This window comes from Cryptotermes secundus, unplaced genomic scaffold, assembly GCF_002891405.2.
Source record: "Cryptotermes secundus unplaced genomic scaffold, Csec_1.0 scaffold964, whole genome shotgun sequence".
Classification (NCBI taxonomy): domain Eukaryota; kingdom Metazoa; phylum Arthropoda; class Insecta; order Blattodea; family Kalotermitidae; genus Cryptotermes; species Cryptotermes secundus.
Genome location: NW_019725428.1, coordinates 1003892 through 1020084, shown reverse-complemented (window position 1 = coordinate 1020084; position 16193 = coordinate 1003892). Strand labels below are relative to the sequence as shown.

Genomic DNA, 16193 nt, shown 5'->3' with positions numbered 1-16193 from the left:
AACTGTACTCTGTTATAATTGACTGTAACTGTAAAGAAGTAACAATAAATCCAATCATCATCGAATCCAGAACCCAGTATTACTGTAATGTGTATCTTGGTAACATGGCAGTAAATAATCGGTTTTGGATCTGATAACTCGATTTACTCGATAATTTACATATCAATTATTGGACTGCCTTGATTGAGGTCTTCCTGACAAATCTCCTCAAACGGTGTTCACTGCTCCCTATACAGGCTCGGCATGGACCACCCACAGAAAAGACATTCCTGTTTAGCAAAGGATATCATGTATTGCTGTCAGGCGCGTCCACCTTGCATTGCATAGCAATGGACGCCCTATTGGCGCACATTCATTGCTGTGATGTGTTTATTGGTCTGTTACCTAGCACCAGATGACCTTGTATTGTTGGATGCTCATTGGTTGGAACATGTTTATGTATTTGGCTCAATCTGTCAGATTATTAGTCATGCTAACCTATACACACGACAATACCGTATTTACGCGTGTATAGGCCGCACATTTTTTGCCAAAAATTCAAGAGGAAAACTGGGGTGCGGCTTATATTCGAAATCACACTTCATTTAAAAAAAAATTATATTCATAATTAGTAATACAGGGTGTAATACTCCTGAAATAATATTCCAAGAAAATTATTTTTTCTATAATTTGTCTGAAAATTGTGCTGCGGCCTATACATGCGTAAATACAGTATATATAATTTTGAATTGAACTGTATTTAGAAAATTGAATTGCTAATGTTAAATATATAAATGCATATTTTTAATACTGTTATGGTGACCAGTTCAAGGAGGTTAGTAGCAAAGGCAGAATGACAGGAGAAACAGAAAATGTTGAGTGAACTTTGGTTGGAAGAGTTCTTGGAAAGAGATCATCTGCAAGAACAAAATACAGGTGGGAGGACATATGAAAATAAATGTTACAGAAACAGACTATAGCACTGTACACTAGTTTGAACTGGCTCAGGATATGGTCTGATAACAATACCAGTGAAGAACTTTCAGAGTCCATAACAAAAGTCAAGTTTCCAAACGTTTAAGTTCAGAGCTCCGGGAGGAGCTCATTCTTTCAATATGGAGTGTTAAATGGGACTTCGGGTGGGGGCAAATATAAAAACATTCATATAAAGCAGGTTACAAGGTTGTGGGTGAGTCTATGTTGTATTATGCAGTCAGTAGGCTTAAGTTGTATTTCTGGAGTCCTACATGAATTAGTATGTGCTGAATGACTGGAACACATCCTCCAGCAGGCAGTTATCAATATCTGTGTGTATTTTATTGTGTGCATACTCACTTGACTAGATAACCTTAATGTGGCATGTTCACTGGACTCCTCAGGTTGCTGCTGTTGAACTTTACGTCGCTTGCTTGAACCATGTTCACGGTTATGTCTTTCACGGTGCCTTTGGCCACTGCCACCTTGTGACGATACTCGGCTGCATTCTGTTGACAATGAAGACACAGAGCTGCCGCTTGGCTTGCGTTCACGTTGACGTTTATGCCCATTACTATCGCTGTTCTTTTTGTGATGTTTGGATTTACCAGCAGGTTTCACATTCCTTTTAACAAAATTAAGACATTTTCACCAATTACTCAGTACTCTCTGCCCTTTATTATCTTCAGTTTCACTAGCCAAATTAATATTCTAATTTAGATTCTAATACTGTCCCATACTGCTAAAATTTATGCAGATACACTCATTACACAAACAAACATATAAACACGTGTCATTCAAATGAAATTAACTTCAATATGTCCATATCTTCCCCAAAACCAAGCACAAATGTATAAAACTTGTATGAAGAGATATGTTTATTGGAAATGTAATCACCGTAATGAAGGACAAGAAATGAATACAATCAGATTTTATTAGAATTTACAACGAACTTCAACTACAATCAATTTCAACTCTCCAAAAACTGGTAAATGTTCCACTCGCAGCTAAGCAACTTTCACCACAGCCAACAGTGATGCTTCTGTAACAAAAAAACTAATGCACACAAGTCATATTCACTGCTTGATATTGTAATACATTTCCTGACCACTCCATATTTGATGCTTTTCAAAAAGGAAATGTGAAAGTACCTTCCACATCAACCATATATTAACTGTTTACTTCAAGGACATCAGAGTTGGAGTCTGGCACAATAAACCTTCATTATAAAAGACAAAATCTGACTGTGTTCATATTGTGTGTTTCAGTGGTTATTGTGTGAAATGGCCACATATTCCATGGTGTACTTCTGTGAATACCTCTTCACTCAGTTATGGCGAACATCGGCGATAATGGACAACCTGTCCTCCCTGTTAGTCCATTATAACAAGGATTTACTGTAATTAAAATAACTGAACTAAGGTGGTCCTTGTTGAAATGACATCAGGTCTGTTTCAGCACAGATGAAATATTCAACATCTCTCATGCAGGGAACAGAACTGTTCTGCACACAAAGTATTCCCGTTTTACGATCAACAGTTCTTAACCATAGAGTTCTAAACCAGTGTAAAACTGATTAGTCAAAATTGTGCCCATCTTGTCTTTTCACCCACATGGGTGGAATGTCTTTGTGTTTACTAATCAGTAACATTCATATGACACAAAAGATGGAAATCCTTAGCAACAGCGTTACTTTCATCCATTTATACCCTTTTACACTCTATTATGATTTCTGATGATGATGCAGGATTAAGTGATACTGCTCTGTTTTATTTCTATATACTATTTAAAGGCATAAAACATTTGTAAAAGTCCCGAAGACTTCGTCAAAATTCCAAAGACAGCTCAAGAAAGACTACACAAATGAAGAACAAAGCCTGAGGTAGAAACTGAACCATAAGCAGATCTAAAGGAAATAAAACACACGATGAAGAACAGCACAGAAGTTGCAGATAAGCAGCACTCCCATATAACCACAGATAGAGCAATACATCAAAATACCCACCTCATGATGCCTTATCCGCAGGACTTCTATCGCCACAGAATAAAGTTAAACAGCCCTCAGTATCCAATATTAGGTCAACCTGCTCTTTCTGTTGTTCCAAAAAATATTTTATGACGACAACTTTTTGAAAACATTATTCAGTGGATATGTGAACAGATCACACACAGCAAAAGACTGTGTTCACCAAGATGACAAGTAAAACTGTTCAGTTATCCACATAATAATTGTTAAATACTTATTTGCACTAAATGTTTACAAAGAAAAGTACAATGAGATTTATAAAATTTGTCCGCAAAGTTGGTGCCAACTTTAGCCGATAGAGAGTGTCACGTGATCAGCGCAACAGATCCCCATGGCCGTTAATCTCGGTTTTCTAGACCAGAGCTGCTATTTCCTTGAAATAGCTCCTCAGTTATCCTTACTAGGCTGAGTGGACCCCGTTCCAGATCCACTACGTCTGAGAAAATCTGGTAGTGCCGGGAACCGAACCCAGGACCTCTGGCCACTAGACCACAGAGGCAGTCCAATACATAGAAACAGATCATAATTTTTATGTCCAGCATTAAACTGGGGTTCTTGTGAACATGGTATAAACCTCAGGGTTGAACAGATGGTGGAGAATTTATTGAGTAGCTGCATCACTATTAGCTTTCAATAACGACTATGCTCCATGGAGTTAATGCAGCATTAATGCCTCTTCCAATGAAGCTTATCATTCTAGAGTTAACCGTCTTTGATTTATTTTCTGCATCACTGAGCAGTTATGTTTTTATGTTTACCAGTTTCAGGAATATTGCAACAATATTTACACCCAGCTTGAAATGAAGTACTACTTATGATATCTAGGGCTCACAAAGGCACTTAGGGAAGAACAGTACAAGACATACTGGCACTGTTGATTACTGTTCAAACTAATAACCAAAATTTATAATTCTTTAAACTTTGAAACTGTTTACATTCGATGTATTATGCTTGAACCAAACTGATGCATCAGTTGGTTGAAGTCTACGGTTAAAATCACAAGCATCTGACACAATTCACTTACCCTTCTATCTGTGTAGTATCTCTGATTTCCTGTTGGTTTTTGGTGCTGGAATTGTCAGTATTTCTGCTAACTTTCCTCTTCTTTTGCTTCTTGGAAGCCTCATGATTAACTGTCGTACTGTCACAACCTTGTTCCTGTACCACTTTATCTGTGTTCTTATTTTTATCACACTTTGGTATCACTATGTCTCCCTCCTTGCAAGTAGGTGACTGAGTCCTCTGCTTTTTGTCCTTCCTACTATGGTCTGGGTCACTTCCACCCTGTTGCCTTGTATCTGCTAATTCTGTTCGTACCCTAACGTCTTCACCCCCACTAGGTCTCTTACCAGGGCCTCCTGGAATTGGGATTTGAGATAGTCTAGACAGATCCAAACGACAGATAATACTTGGAATTCCATCAGAACGATACACAATTGAAGGAAGTTCCACTTTTGGTGTGTCTTGTGCAGTTTTCTTGTTTGACGAAGTATCACGCCTGACTTTGACTGCTGCAGAATGTTTAGACAGTTTTTCAGACTCTTTTTTTGCGGACTTTCGCCGTGAAGGTTTTTCAGAACTATGTGCTCTTGCACCTGACTTTCCAGACGTCGTACTGCACTTATCAGTCTTCGCTGGACTTGAATTTACAACAAAACCTGCACTTCCTTGCTTGTTTGTTGTTACTGTGTCATTACCTGATAATGGGGACAGTAAACAAGGGCTCACTGGGGTTGGTACACCCTCATCTTCCACTGAAGAAGACGTCCTTTCTGACTCGCACTCCACTACAAGAACACCGGGAGTTTTTGATCCTCCCTTGCCCTTCGCACCAGCACCTTTCCCACCCCCACTGGCACAATATATACCCCCTTTGGCACCACCTTTTGCTCCCCCTTTAGCCCCACCTTTGGCACCTCCCTTAGTAGGAACGAAAAGTTTTCTCAAGGTATCACTTTTCTTCTTGTCTTGGATGGCTTTGCCTTCTGTATCCAACTTTGGAGGACTCTCTTCTACCTTCGACATAGGTGGGCGGGACAAAATACGAGACCTGTCACTGTCCCTGTCACTGTCTGAGGAGTGCTTCCTCTTAGACAGACTGGCTGACTTCTTCCTGCCCTGGCCAGAGTCAGAACTGGAATCGGGACTGTGATTCCGCTGACTCTTGGCTTTGAAAGACCTTGTAGTCTTTTCCGACGATGTGTTTACAACGTCTATCTCACAATCACTATCTGAGGACGACTCTGTTGTGGTATAACAACTTTTCATCGCCTTTGATTTCTGACCTCTCCTAGCATAAGGCCTCCCAGGCCCAGACTGTTTCTTTGGACCACTTGTAACGTCTTCCTTAGTCCTTTTCCTGGTGGCAGAACCTTTTGGACCCTTCTCCTTCTTTGGAACAGTAGCTTTCTTTTCTTCTTGTGCTGGCATTCCACCAGGTCTTGCCTTATTTCTACCTCTACCAGCCTTCTTAACATTGCCCTGAACTTTGCTGTTCTTCCTTGTCCACTCACCATCCCTTTCCTCAGACCCGCTAAGAGGCAAAGGAGAGTGAAGTTTTGGCCTGCTTGTTGAAACATTTCCCCTCCTCCTATCAACTTCACCTTCCTCATCTGATGGGCTTAACAGCAGTTTTTCCCTTACACTGAAAGTTTCTCTGCTGGCTGCATGCTGGTCTCTTGGTTTAACACTCGCAGTTTCATCTTCAGAGCGGCTGTGAGCATTGGCATGCTTGGTAACTGCTCCTGAACCTTGTTTACCTCCATCTGAATCATCATCTGATCCACTTGGTGCCGAGAGGGGTGGTTTGGGTCTTACATTCACTGATGGTTTAGAATCCTTAATTTCACCATCTGATGTACTAGAAGAAGACTGGCCTCTTCCTTGAGGCACTACGGCTTCCTCGTCTTCTGATTCACTAGGTGATGGAGGTGGAGGCTTCCTCACATCACTACTTACACTGGGAGTTTGTTTCACAGTCCTGTTAGGAGTCTGCTTTTGAGCCCTGTTGGGAGTTTGTTTTGGAGTCCTTTCCCCATGTTTCTTCCTTTGATCATCTACCTTACCCACAGATCGGGCTGGAGATGGAGAGGGTTTTGACCTAACACTGTGACTGTTACTGTTTCGCTGCTTTACAGTTGGTTGTTTTGGAGACTGCAGCTCTTCATCTGATGTACTTGGGGTCCTTGGTTCCTTCTTAGGACGTGTCTTGTTTCGGTTGGCCGGCCTGGTTTTTTCCCTGATGATCATCACACTTTCACTGTCACTGTCACTCGACAGCTCTGGTGCCCGGGTGGGTAGAGTTGGACGTTTCCGTCTTGATCTTGTATCGGTGAGCACTGGTTTCTTCTTAGCGCTGTCTGCAGAATCGGATTCAGAGAGACTAGACAAGAGTGGAAGAGGAGGGCGCTGAAGAGCCTCAACTACATTGTCCAGCTCTTTGTTGGAGTCACTGCCATCTGATACTGCACCACTCGCTATTTTCACTTTGGTCCCAACTGCAGGCTGTTGTGGGTTTGACTCTGGTAGACTGCTAGGAACTGCAGTGGTTACTGCTGCTGAGGAAGGCTCCTGTTTCACAAATTCCAGCTAAAAAAAGAAAGAAAACACAAAATATATTGCTTGCTGCTGAACACAGACTTTGAAGAGATGGCTAGCAACAGTAAATGAAAAGGGCAGGTGGTCGTCTTGCCTAAGCAACATGCCATTAGGGTGAATCGGACATGGAAATAAAGCTCCATGCATTCACAAAGCTAAACCGTCAGTTTCATGTTCTGGCAGCTCTATGGCCAGGGGCATGGGCCTCTGGTACCCAATGAAGAGAAGGTTAGGTGGGCCCCTAAGCCAGTTTTGATATGATGTGAAAAGATATATTCTTCCCTATGTCAAGAACAGAACCTTAAGTTCTGGTGGGTTCTGGTTCTGGGAGCCAGTTATTTTTAGTAAAACAACAGTTCTCAAGTTATATAACAGGTCATGGTGCAGAAGTCTGCTCTTATGTCCTGTTGGGAACTCACTTGCTCCCAGACACAATGCCATTATGTATACGGTAATTAGATTCAAAATCTGGCTCATAATAGCCTATCTATAAACAGAATCATTTTGGACTACTTGTGATAACAGGAAAAAGCAACAGTGCTGTAATACTGATAATGAAACAAAGCAGGAAAAAATTAAAATGAACAATGAACAGTCTCTTCATAATTTACATAAATGGGGACACAGCCTTCCTTACCAGAAGTGCATTTGAGCACTGAACACAGCAAAACAGACCATATTGTTACAGAAAATATCATGAAGTCAGGGTGAGCAGACACCTAAATGGCTAATATATCCATTTTGTGGATTACTCAGAAATTTTTATTACCACACTAAGATAACACTTTTATTATTATTATTAGAGGGGGTGGGTTTCCCCATGCACTTAGACCAGTTACTGGTCCATTGTGCGTCCCCCTTTAATTTCTACTGTCGCCATACCTTACCGATACTGGCGTGTGCTATCAGCCCCGTTCAGCCAACGAGGTCAGCTGGCAGTACCTGATATTTCCCCCATCCAGCAGAGACATTGGAAACTACTTGGGCAGGAAATTGTTGCCTAATTTTGCTCAGAGGTCTCCTAGAGACATGAGGATCTTTTACATGCCATAAATCTAAGACACGGGACCCACAGCTTAAAGTCCCTCCCGGAGGACTTGTTCCCTGAATTTTTCCGCCCATAAAAATTCCACGACCTCCGCCAGGTTTCAACCCGCTTACCTTGAGTCATGAGGCCGCTAAGATAACACTTAAAAAGGATACTGATTATTTAATATGCTACCTACTTTAACATTACGAATTCTGCATACTGCCCTATCTAAAAAGATCATCAGACTAAACAGCAATTAGTTAGCTGCATAGCATTCACTGGTTATCTTTGTAAAGCAGATGCACAGCGTATTCTGTGAGGTGTGAACTGGATTTTTAAGTATTATTTCAAAGAGTTAATGGCTATGAAAGTCTCAGTAATGCTCAGCTTGACCATATATTTTAACAATATTGGTTTCACAACATAATGGGTTCACCTTTCTAATTGAGATGCAAACATTATTTTCTCAGGGATATCAACTGAATTCTCTAAACATTATGTACATAGATTTCAAAATTCAAAGAATTAATGCCCGTATAACTCTTAATGATGTTCAATTATATTACACATTTTAACATTACTGGTTACTACAGATACACAAAAGGGGCAGCTAACCTTACAAAGTGTTGAATGTTCACTTTCTACTGGCTGCTCTCCTCCAAGAGACTGTGTTTCTCTTTTAAGAAACCTTTCCAAGTTCCATCTATCTTGAGGCTTTGTCTCTTCCATTGGCTCCATAGTTTGTGGAGACAAATGAGCTTGTGGGGCAGTGGTGCCCCTTGCAGAATCCACAGGTTCATGAGACGCCTCATCCCCCGATTCTTCACTGCTTGACTCACTGTCTGATTCAGAATCAGAGTCGTCCTCGCTGGATGAGCTGCAAGCCCCTGAAGATTGGGGAGGACCCACCGGGGACATGGGTGCCACAGGCTCAGTAGGTCTACTGCCAATACTTAGTGTGCCAGGGGTTGGACTAGCGGTCAATATTGCAGCAGCACAAGGACCACCTCTTCTGCTGAAACAAGAGCGAGATTCCAATACTAAGAAAACATCACAAAACGGACAAAATTCCATCAATGCAGTTTTTAAACGCATTATGCGTGGTCTAATGTACAAGGAAGAAACAGTACAAGTTCATTTAACATAAAAAGCTTTACAGCTAGTACTGAACAGTGCAATGGTATTATTAGGCCAGCCTCAAATCAGGCCAGTCTAGCTCATATTTTAATTTGTATTCTCTTTCTTTCGAGCATTACAATGATCACCTTCACATAATAATTAAACTACATTCTCTCTTATTATCCGTGAATTATTCTCACACAGTTCCAATGTCAGAATGCTAACATTACTGTAGTTTTAACAATGACTAACAACGCCTCCTTTAGACTTAATATTTATTGTCTAGAAGTTAAAATAAAATAATGAATTACAGTGCAGTAACAGTGCAGTGCATAACAAATTTTACCATAAGTTTAAACGTATTGACAAATCTTTTTTGATTCACATTATTTCAAACTTTGTGAATAAAGTGACACTTTATTTTTTTATGTTGAACTATTTCGAATTTGAATAAAGTGTAACAGCACTGTACCTAAGCAGATGTTCCAATCATATTTCTAAAATAAAATTGAATTGAATTATAATTTTCAAGATTGAACAATGGATGCATAAAATAAGGTAGCAAAAAGCTAATAAAATAACTGCAACAGACATCAATCTCCAATTGCAGTGCAGTGTAACAGGAAGAGGAGAAACAGAACAAAGTTAGTCTGTGCACATTTTAGCCAAACATTATCCTATGTGAACACCTCAAATTTCATGCCAAAGTCAATCTTAGATTCTCTTTAAATATTACAGCCACCAAATATTAACCACACATTTAATTTATTAACAACGGAACTAATTTCATGTGGTACAATAAAGTCCTTCCTGAGCAGCTCATAGTTATTTGACCGATCAGAAAATTTCACACATTTTGTGGAACCCAAATGTGCATTACCACATTCACAAGAGCCCACCAGTGGTTCCTACTCTAAGTCAGTTCAAACCCAATCATACCATTTCTTGAAGATCTATTTTAACACCTTTCTCTTATCTACATGTAGGTCTTCAAAGTGGACAGTTCCCTTTAGGATTTCTGACTAAAATTTTGTGTACATTTCTCATCTCCCCCACGAGTGTTCTTTCAGATGGTAACCCCAATAATATTTGAAGAGTACAATTTATGAAGCTCCTCATCATGCAATGCTCTTCATCCTGTTGCTTCCTCTCTCGTGGGTGCAAATAATGTTCTCCTCACTCTATTCTCAAATACCCTCAGGATGACAGATCAAGTTTCACAACTGTATAAAACAACAGGTAAAATCACAGCTTCATCTTTTTAATCATTATGGGAAAACAAAAGTTTCAGAATTCAATGACAGCAGGTACTTCTGGAATTCAATAACCTATTAATTTCTTTACAAATCAAATTTTCATTTTTTACTGGGTTTCCCAAACATTAGAACATGTTTTATTAACAACTGCTTACTAAATATTCTTAGAATATGTCAAGATATTGTGAAAGATCTTCTGGAAAAGAACGCTGATGCCTGTGTACTTGAAACAGAAGAAAGGAAATAGCAACAGAACCGAAATGTACTGAAGAGATGGGACCAGTGTACTGTCAGAAGCAATGGACTGGAACCCCCAAGGCAAGAGAAGAAAAGACACATACAGAAGGATAGTATAAAGAATGGGAGATAAAGAGCTAGAAAGAGGTTCAGGCTATCCCAACTAAGTGAATCAGACTGCATGGTTTAATGCAGGCCATAGGGCGCTGACTGATAATGAAGAAGCACATATTCATACTGGAGAAACGATTCAACAAAACTGTCTTGTTGCAGTTTTCTGATAGCAATTTTGCTCTAGGGCTCAGCATGTAAACCAAGGTGCTAATCACTATAGTTATGTAATCTAATGATGGTGATTCAAGCATAGAGATTATATAACATTGAATGACATAATTACGAACCCAGACTACACAGCATCAAATGACTGGATGATAGTAAATAAAAAATTCTAAATGCTATAGAAGGAAATGGTTATGATCTAATTTCAGATCCTGAGCATTTGCCCGGAGGGACTGAGGTAAACCATGAAAACTCCAGTCAAAGACAGCCAGCACCCTAGCTGAGATTTGAACTAGCCACATCAAAATACGACTCAGAAGCATTACCACTTCTGCCAACTTGCTCGGCAATTGTGGCCCATATGAAGGTCCACTTGTTTAGACAATAAAGAGAACTACGAATACTTTCAGAGAGGCTAACTGGTAACCCAACGTGGGTTTGAATCCCACTCAGGGCATGGATGTTTGTGTGCGTTTTTCTGTTTGTATATAGGTAGAGGCCTTGCGACAAGCTGATCACCCACCCAAGGAGTCCTACCGAATGTGTAAGATCTACAAAAACCGAAGTGAACAGAGAAGTTCATGGAGGTAGGCCTAGGCCCACTGGGGCTGTAGTGCCAAGGGGGGGTAAAAAAAGAAAAAAGAAAGGTACAGTTATCCCTGTGCTTAATTAATTAAGCACCACGTCATAAAGATGTATTGGGAAGTTGAGGTGGTATAGTTCTGCCATTCGTAACCTCAGCACTAGATGCCCATTGCTTTACCAACGGTAGCGGTTTTACAGCAGGCAGGGTGTGCACAGAACCTGGTATGAATGTGGCAATGAAGAGAACATCTCCACCCATACCAAGAACTGAATTCCAATTCACTGCTCATCCAGTCAGCAGGCCAGTCATCAATGCTACCTCACTCCAATTCGGGAGATGGAGGAACAGGAATGAATGTAACAGGCCGTGGAGGCCCATATGGTTGTGACACCTCAAGGCTCCCACATGTTCTAGACAATCAACTCACATATGTCGGTGAGGCTGTCAGCCTTATGCACCAGCTGCCCTTTACCACCAAGAAGATTCCTGGTACTCAATCCTGCTAGAGGCTGAGTTGACCCTAGAGCCATAGTGCGGCAGGAAGGATTAAGTCAAATGAAAAATCCAATGACCTCATCGGGAATCGAACCCGCGACCTTCCGGCTTGTAGCATAGTCCCTCAACCGCGTGTCCACAGCACGAACGAATATGTTTTGAAAATGTAGGTACTCTCGTGCAGTACACTGAATACTACAAGGGCTATTAACTGAATTAACCAACTGATTAATCAAAGTCAAAGTCACATTGCGACTGACGGTCAGTCAGTATTTATTACCGTTTGACAGTTACGGTCTTGTTTCTGTGGGGCGCATTCTTTGATGAGAGGACGGGTCTCGTTTGTACGAGTATATGCTGCTGGCCCTTGTCAGCGCAATCTTTCTCGGGTCCGAGTCCTTTGGGACTCGCGACCATATTTTACTGTCTCAGATTTGAGACTTCCCTTTTCGTCCCCTCCTACGACTCGCAGGGTCACGGTGGAGGTATTCGATCCCGCCTCCACACGTGGTAACCTGCTTAATCCTGGTTAACTGATTAATCATGTCTTATTTGCAATTTACATAGGCCAACGTACACCGGAAAGGAAGAGCGTAGAGGGCATTTAGGCTCAGTTAAAATACCGCAATGAACTCACGGATTCCTAAACATAAACGAGCACTGGGTAAATATGAGAATGTTCTGTCTTCAAAACTCCTCCTGTCGGATCGTCGGATACCTATCTGATACTCGGAGAAAGTGTGTGTACACCTCGCTCAACAACGGCCATAGTTAGTGACGTAAATGTGCGTATTACAACGCGAAACTAAATTAGAATATATATATATACTCGTATATATATCTACTGGTATAATAAAGTATTTATAGTTCTTTTTGCAAGATTAACAAAACAAAGCAACTACTGCGATGAAAACCTTGCTCTGTGAGAACCTTGTTCTAGCGAAAGTTGGGGACAGCATGTCTACAAAGTACACACATCAATAAACAAATAGAAAATGAATCGCTCGATCCGTCTATTCGTAGACTCAAGTAGAGTTTGCCTTCGGCCCTCATGCAACCTCTAATGACGAAGAACAAACACAGCAATCCAAATATGAGTTCCCAAAGCAATAAGGGCCGTAATCCTGTTTACATTAGAGTCAGGAATAAATACAAGATTTGAGGTCTTCACTGTGAATATTTAGACTGCAGTATTCGTGATGGTTACTGATGTTTCTTACCCTGAAGATGAAGGTAGTAGCCTCATTTGAAATGTCGCTAACCACCCGGAAGAGTACACGTCACCATAATCTCGATGAAGGCCACAATATACGTTAGTCGTACCGAAAGTCATGAGCAACTTTTTTTTGCATGCAACCTGGAGACAGCAGACGAAAGAGAGTACAGTGGTAGGTGGAACCAGCGTCACGTGACCAGTATCACTCCTAACAAAATGGTCGACAACCATATGTCGTTTCGCCAGCGTGCTGTAATCGAATTTCTTGTGAAAGAGGAAATCCCTGCTGCAGAAATTCACCAGAGACTTCAGCGTGCTTATGGAAGTGTGTGCATGGGTGCGAGCAGTGTTCGAAGATGGGTGAAACATTTTAAAGATGGGAACACCAGCATTGAAGATGAGCCTCGGAGCGGTCGTCCTCGAACAACCTCAACTGAACGCAACAAGGAAAGAGTGGATGAGATCATTCAAGATGACAGGCGTGTGACTGTGGACACAATAGCCCGAAAACTTGGTATAGGGCACAGTGCAGTACAGGAGATGATTGAAAGCTTGGGCTATAGGTAAGTTTGTGCTCGCTGGGTCCCACGGTTATTGACCGATGACCATAAAGGTCAGCGAAAAACCATCACCTCAGAACTGCTGCAGAGATATCGACACGAAGGCGATGATTTTTTGCTCTGTATTGTGACAGTTGACGAAAGCTGGTTTCACCATTTCAAGCCTGAAACGAAACGGCAGAATATGGAATGGCACCATTTGCATTCTCCATCAAAAAAGAAGGCAAAGACAGCGCCATCAGCTGCGAAGGTGATGGACACAGTCTTCTGGGATGCAGAGGGGTTTATTCTGGCCGAATTCCTGGAACCTGGGCAAACCATCAATGCTGCTCGTTATGTCCAGACGCTGCACAAGCTCCGTCGTGCATTGCGCGATAAACGTCCAGGACGAAACATCATCATCCTGCACGACAACGCTCGCCTCACATTGGAAGCAATTGCAAAGATGGGGTGGGAAGTTCTCCCACGCCCCTCCTATAGCCCTGATCTGGCACCCTCCGACTACCATCTTTCCGGATTTGTGAAGGATCAGCTGCGTGAACAACTTTTTGAGACAAGGGAGGCAATTCAGAAAGCAGTGCGTCAGTGTCTTCCGATGGCTGGAAAGGAATTTTACAGAAGGGGAATTTTCAAATTCCCAGAACGCTGGGAGAAATGTGTACAAAGAAGTGACGATTATGTGGAAAAATAAAGAAAGGTCTGTAGATTGAGGTGAGGTATTTGGTTTGTCAATAATAAAGCATGTTACTTTACAAAAAATTGTTCTCATGACTTTCAGTACGACCCTCGTAAATTAAAAATAAACTAAAACTCGGTTACCAAACTAAATGATGATCGAGTCTGCAATTTACTCACTAAACCAGAGGAAGTTAGATCGGAGGTAATGCTTCTGACTTATCCTGGAGCTTCCCGGTTCGAGTTTCGGCCGGGACATCGAATGTCCTGTGGTTCTTTGTGGCTGTCCTGAGTCCTGACGGGCGTATATCGGTACAGCAGCATGAAACACTCCTCCTTTCGCATCCTTCCCGACTGTATCACTCCTTAATCATTCGACGCCACACGGTCCGAGCTACCGACGGCGGCGTTTTTAAATAAACAATGGGCCCCAGACCAGGTCTGAACACTGTGGACAAGGGAATGCCTTGCCCCTGAAGTCAAGCCCGTAGCCTGTTGCTACACCGACTGAACCATCCCAGCTCATTAAACATTCAATTAAATGTTCTGTGGTACTGAACAGAGTAGTACGGAGATAACATCCTGGATTTATATCCAGAGCGTGTTCGGTTCGAATCTCGGCTGAGACACGAGCTATCCTGATGGGCTGTTCGTGGTTTCTTTCAATCTCTCTCGGCAAATCACGGGACAGTACCTCGGATTACGGGACGATCGCTTCCTCACAAGCTGGCTATCATTCTACCATCCCACTACAGTCACGAAAACAGGGAAACTGGGCTCCATTAATTAAGCACCACGCCATGAAGACGAACGGGGAGTTACAGCTCCACCATTACTGACCCCAACACTAGATGGGGATGGACAGCTTCAAGCCCCTGCCATTTTACCTCCGGGGAAAAGCCTCCTCTACAGATTTGATAGGAGGCTGGGTGGGGCCCAGAGACGGTCTGGACATTGTCCAGAACAGGAAGTTCTTGGAAGGGCTAATCGCCTTTCATCACATCCTGAGTATCTAATATGGCACGGGTCGCAGAGAAAACACCACATAGAACATTTCTTCTATTATTGCGTGCGTAACCGTTGTCGAGGGATCGTTTTGACCAAGCTGTTGCCTAGTAAGACAGGGGGAGGGGTGAAATGCAGACAGCAAGAGGATCTCATAAACCTCCCATTTTTTAAATACGAAGGCTAAAAATCTCTTACCCCTGTCGGGAAGAGAAGGCCGACAGCCCAGCCCGTATCTATACCGACTGAGGTTTTTAACACATTCAAATAGGGCACAACCGCTTTATTCCGCATGTGTTGCAAGTCAAAATTCGCAATCACCGTACAATTAAACGTGATGTAACCTGTACAGTTGAGAAGAAAGGGTGTTAACGGCCCGCGAATCAATCAATACAGTGGGGCCACGTGCTGCTGGCCAGAAGGTTGTTCACCACCACAGGCGGCCCAAGCTGTTAGCTCATACGTGCTGAGCAAGCCTTATCAACGGCAGCGCAGACGACGGACCGAGACAGATGCGTGAAACTTCCCAAAGCCTTGAAAGCTGGTTATCATATGGACAGATCATAAAACACGTAACGACGCTGTATCAATTGCACGGCGCTTTTCCTTCACACCGTCAAACAATAATAATTTGGATTAGTGATTAGGATATGTTTAACTCTTTAAAGTTAGGAGTTCTTCTATATAATATTATATATATATAAATATGCATCCTCTCTACAAGAAAAACAGCGTATCACTGTTTTAGATCGGCTTAAAGTTTCTTCGAGAACAGTAGCTGTCTACACAGACAAACATGTGAAACCCGCAAATACACTTCGGGCGCCACGTCGACTTCCTGAACACTGAATCACATGGCACACGGTTACCAGTGTTCCATACAAGGACGAAGGGAACTATCGTGGCCTATTTTAATGCGCAATCCTGGCATATCAGTACAGGAATTGATGAAAACCCGGATATTTTTTACTACGACAGTCGGTTTCCTTTCCAAGGGCGAAAGCAGGAATTTATTTTTGGCTTTCAGCGGCTCCGACTATGCTGCGTCAAATGACGGAACAATTACTGAACAATAAAACTGGAAAGGGCGTGGAAGGAAGCTGCAATACCGTCCGGGAATTTGGGCGGAACGACTGACAAAACCACGAAAATCATCAG

At 42.0% G+C, this 16193-nt stretch overlaps 1 protein-coding gene across 6 annotated transcripts in view; it reads right to left on the bottom strand.

Moving 5' to 3' along the window:
* Positions 1-16193, bottom strand: part of LOC111863425 (AF4/FMR2 family member 4) — a 460597-nt gene that overhangs the window by 13381 nt on the left and 431023 nt on the right. For all 6 annotated transcript variants that reach the window (XM_023849745.2, XM_033751058.1, XM_023849746.2 and 3 more), the window contains 3 exons: positions 8223-8619; positions 4005-6568; positions 1315-1579 (listed from right to left, as the gene is read on the bottom strand). In XM_023849745.2, coding sequence (XP_023705513.1) covers positions 1315-1579; positions 4005-6568; positions 8223-8619 — 3226 coding nt within the window. The remainder of the gene's footprint in view (positions 1-1314; positions 1580-4004; positions 6569-8222; positions 8620-16193) is intronic.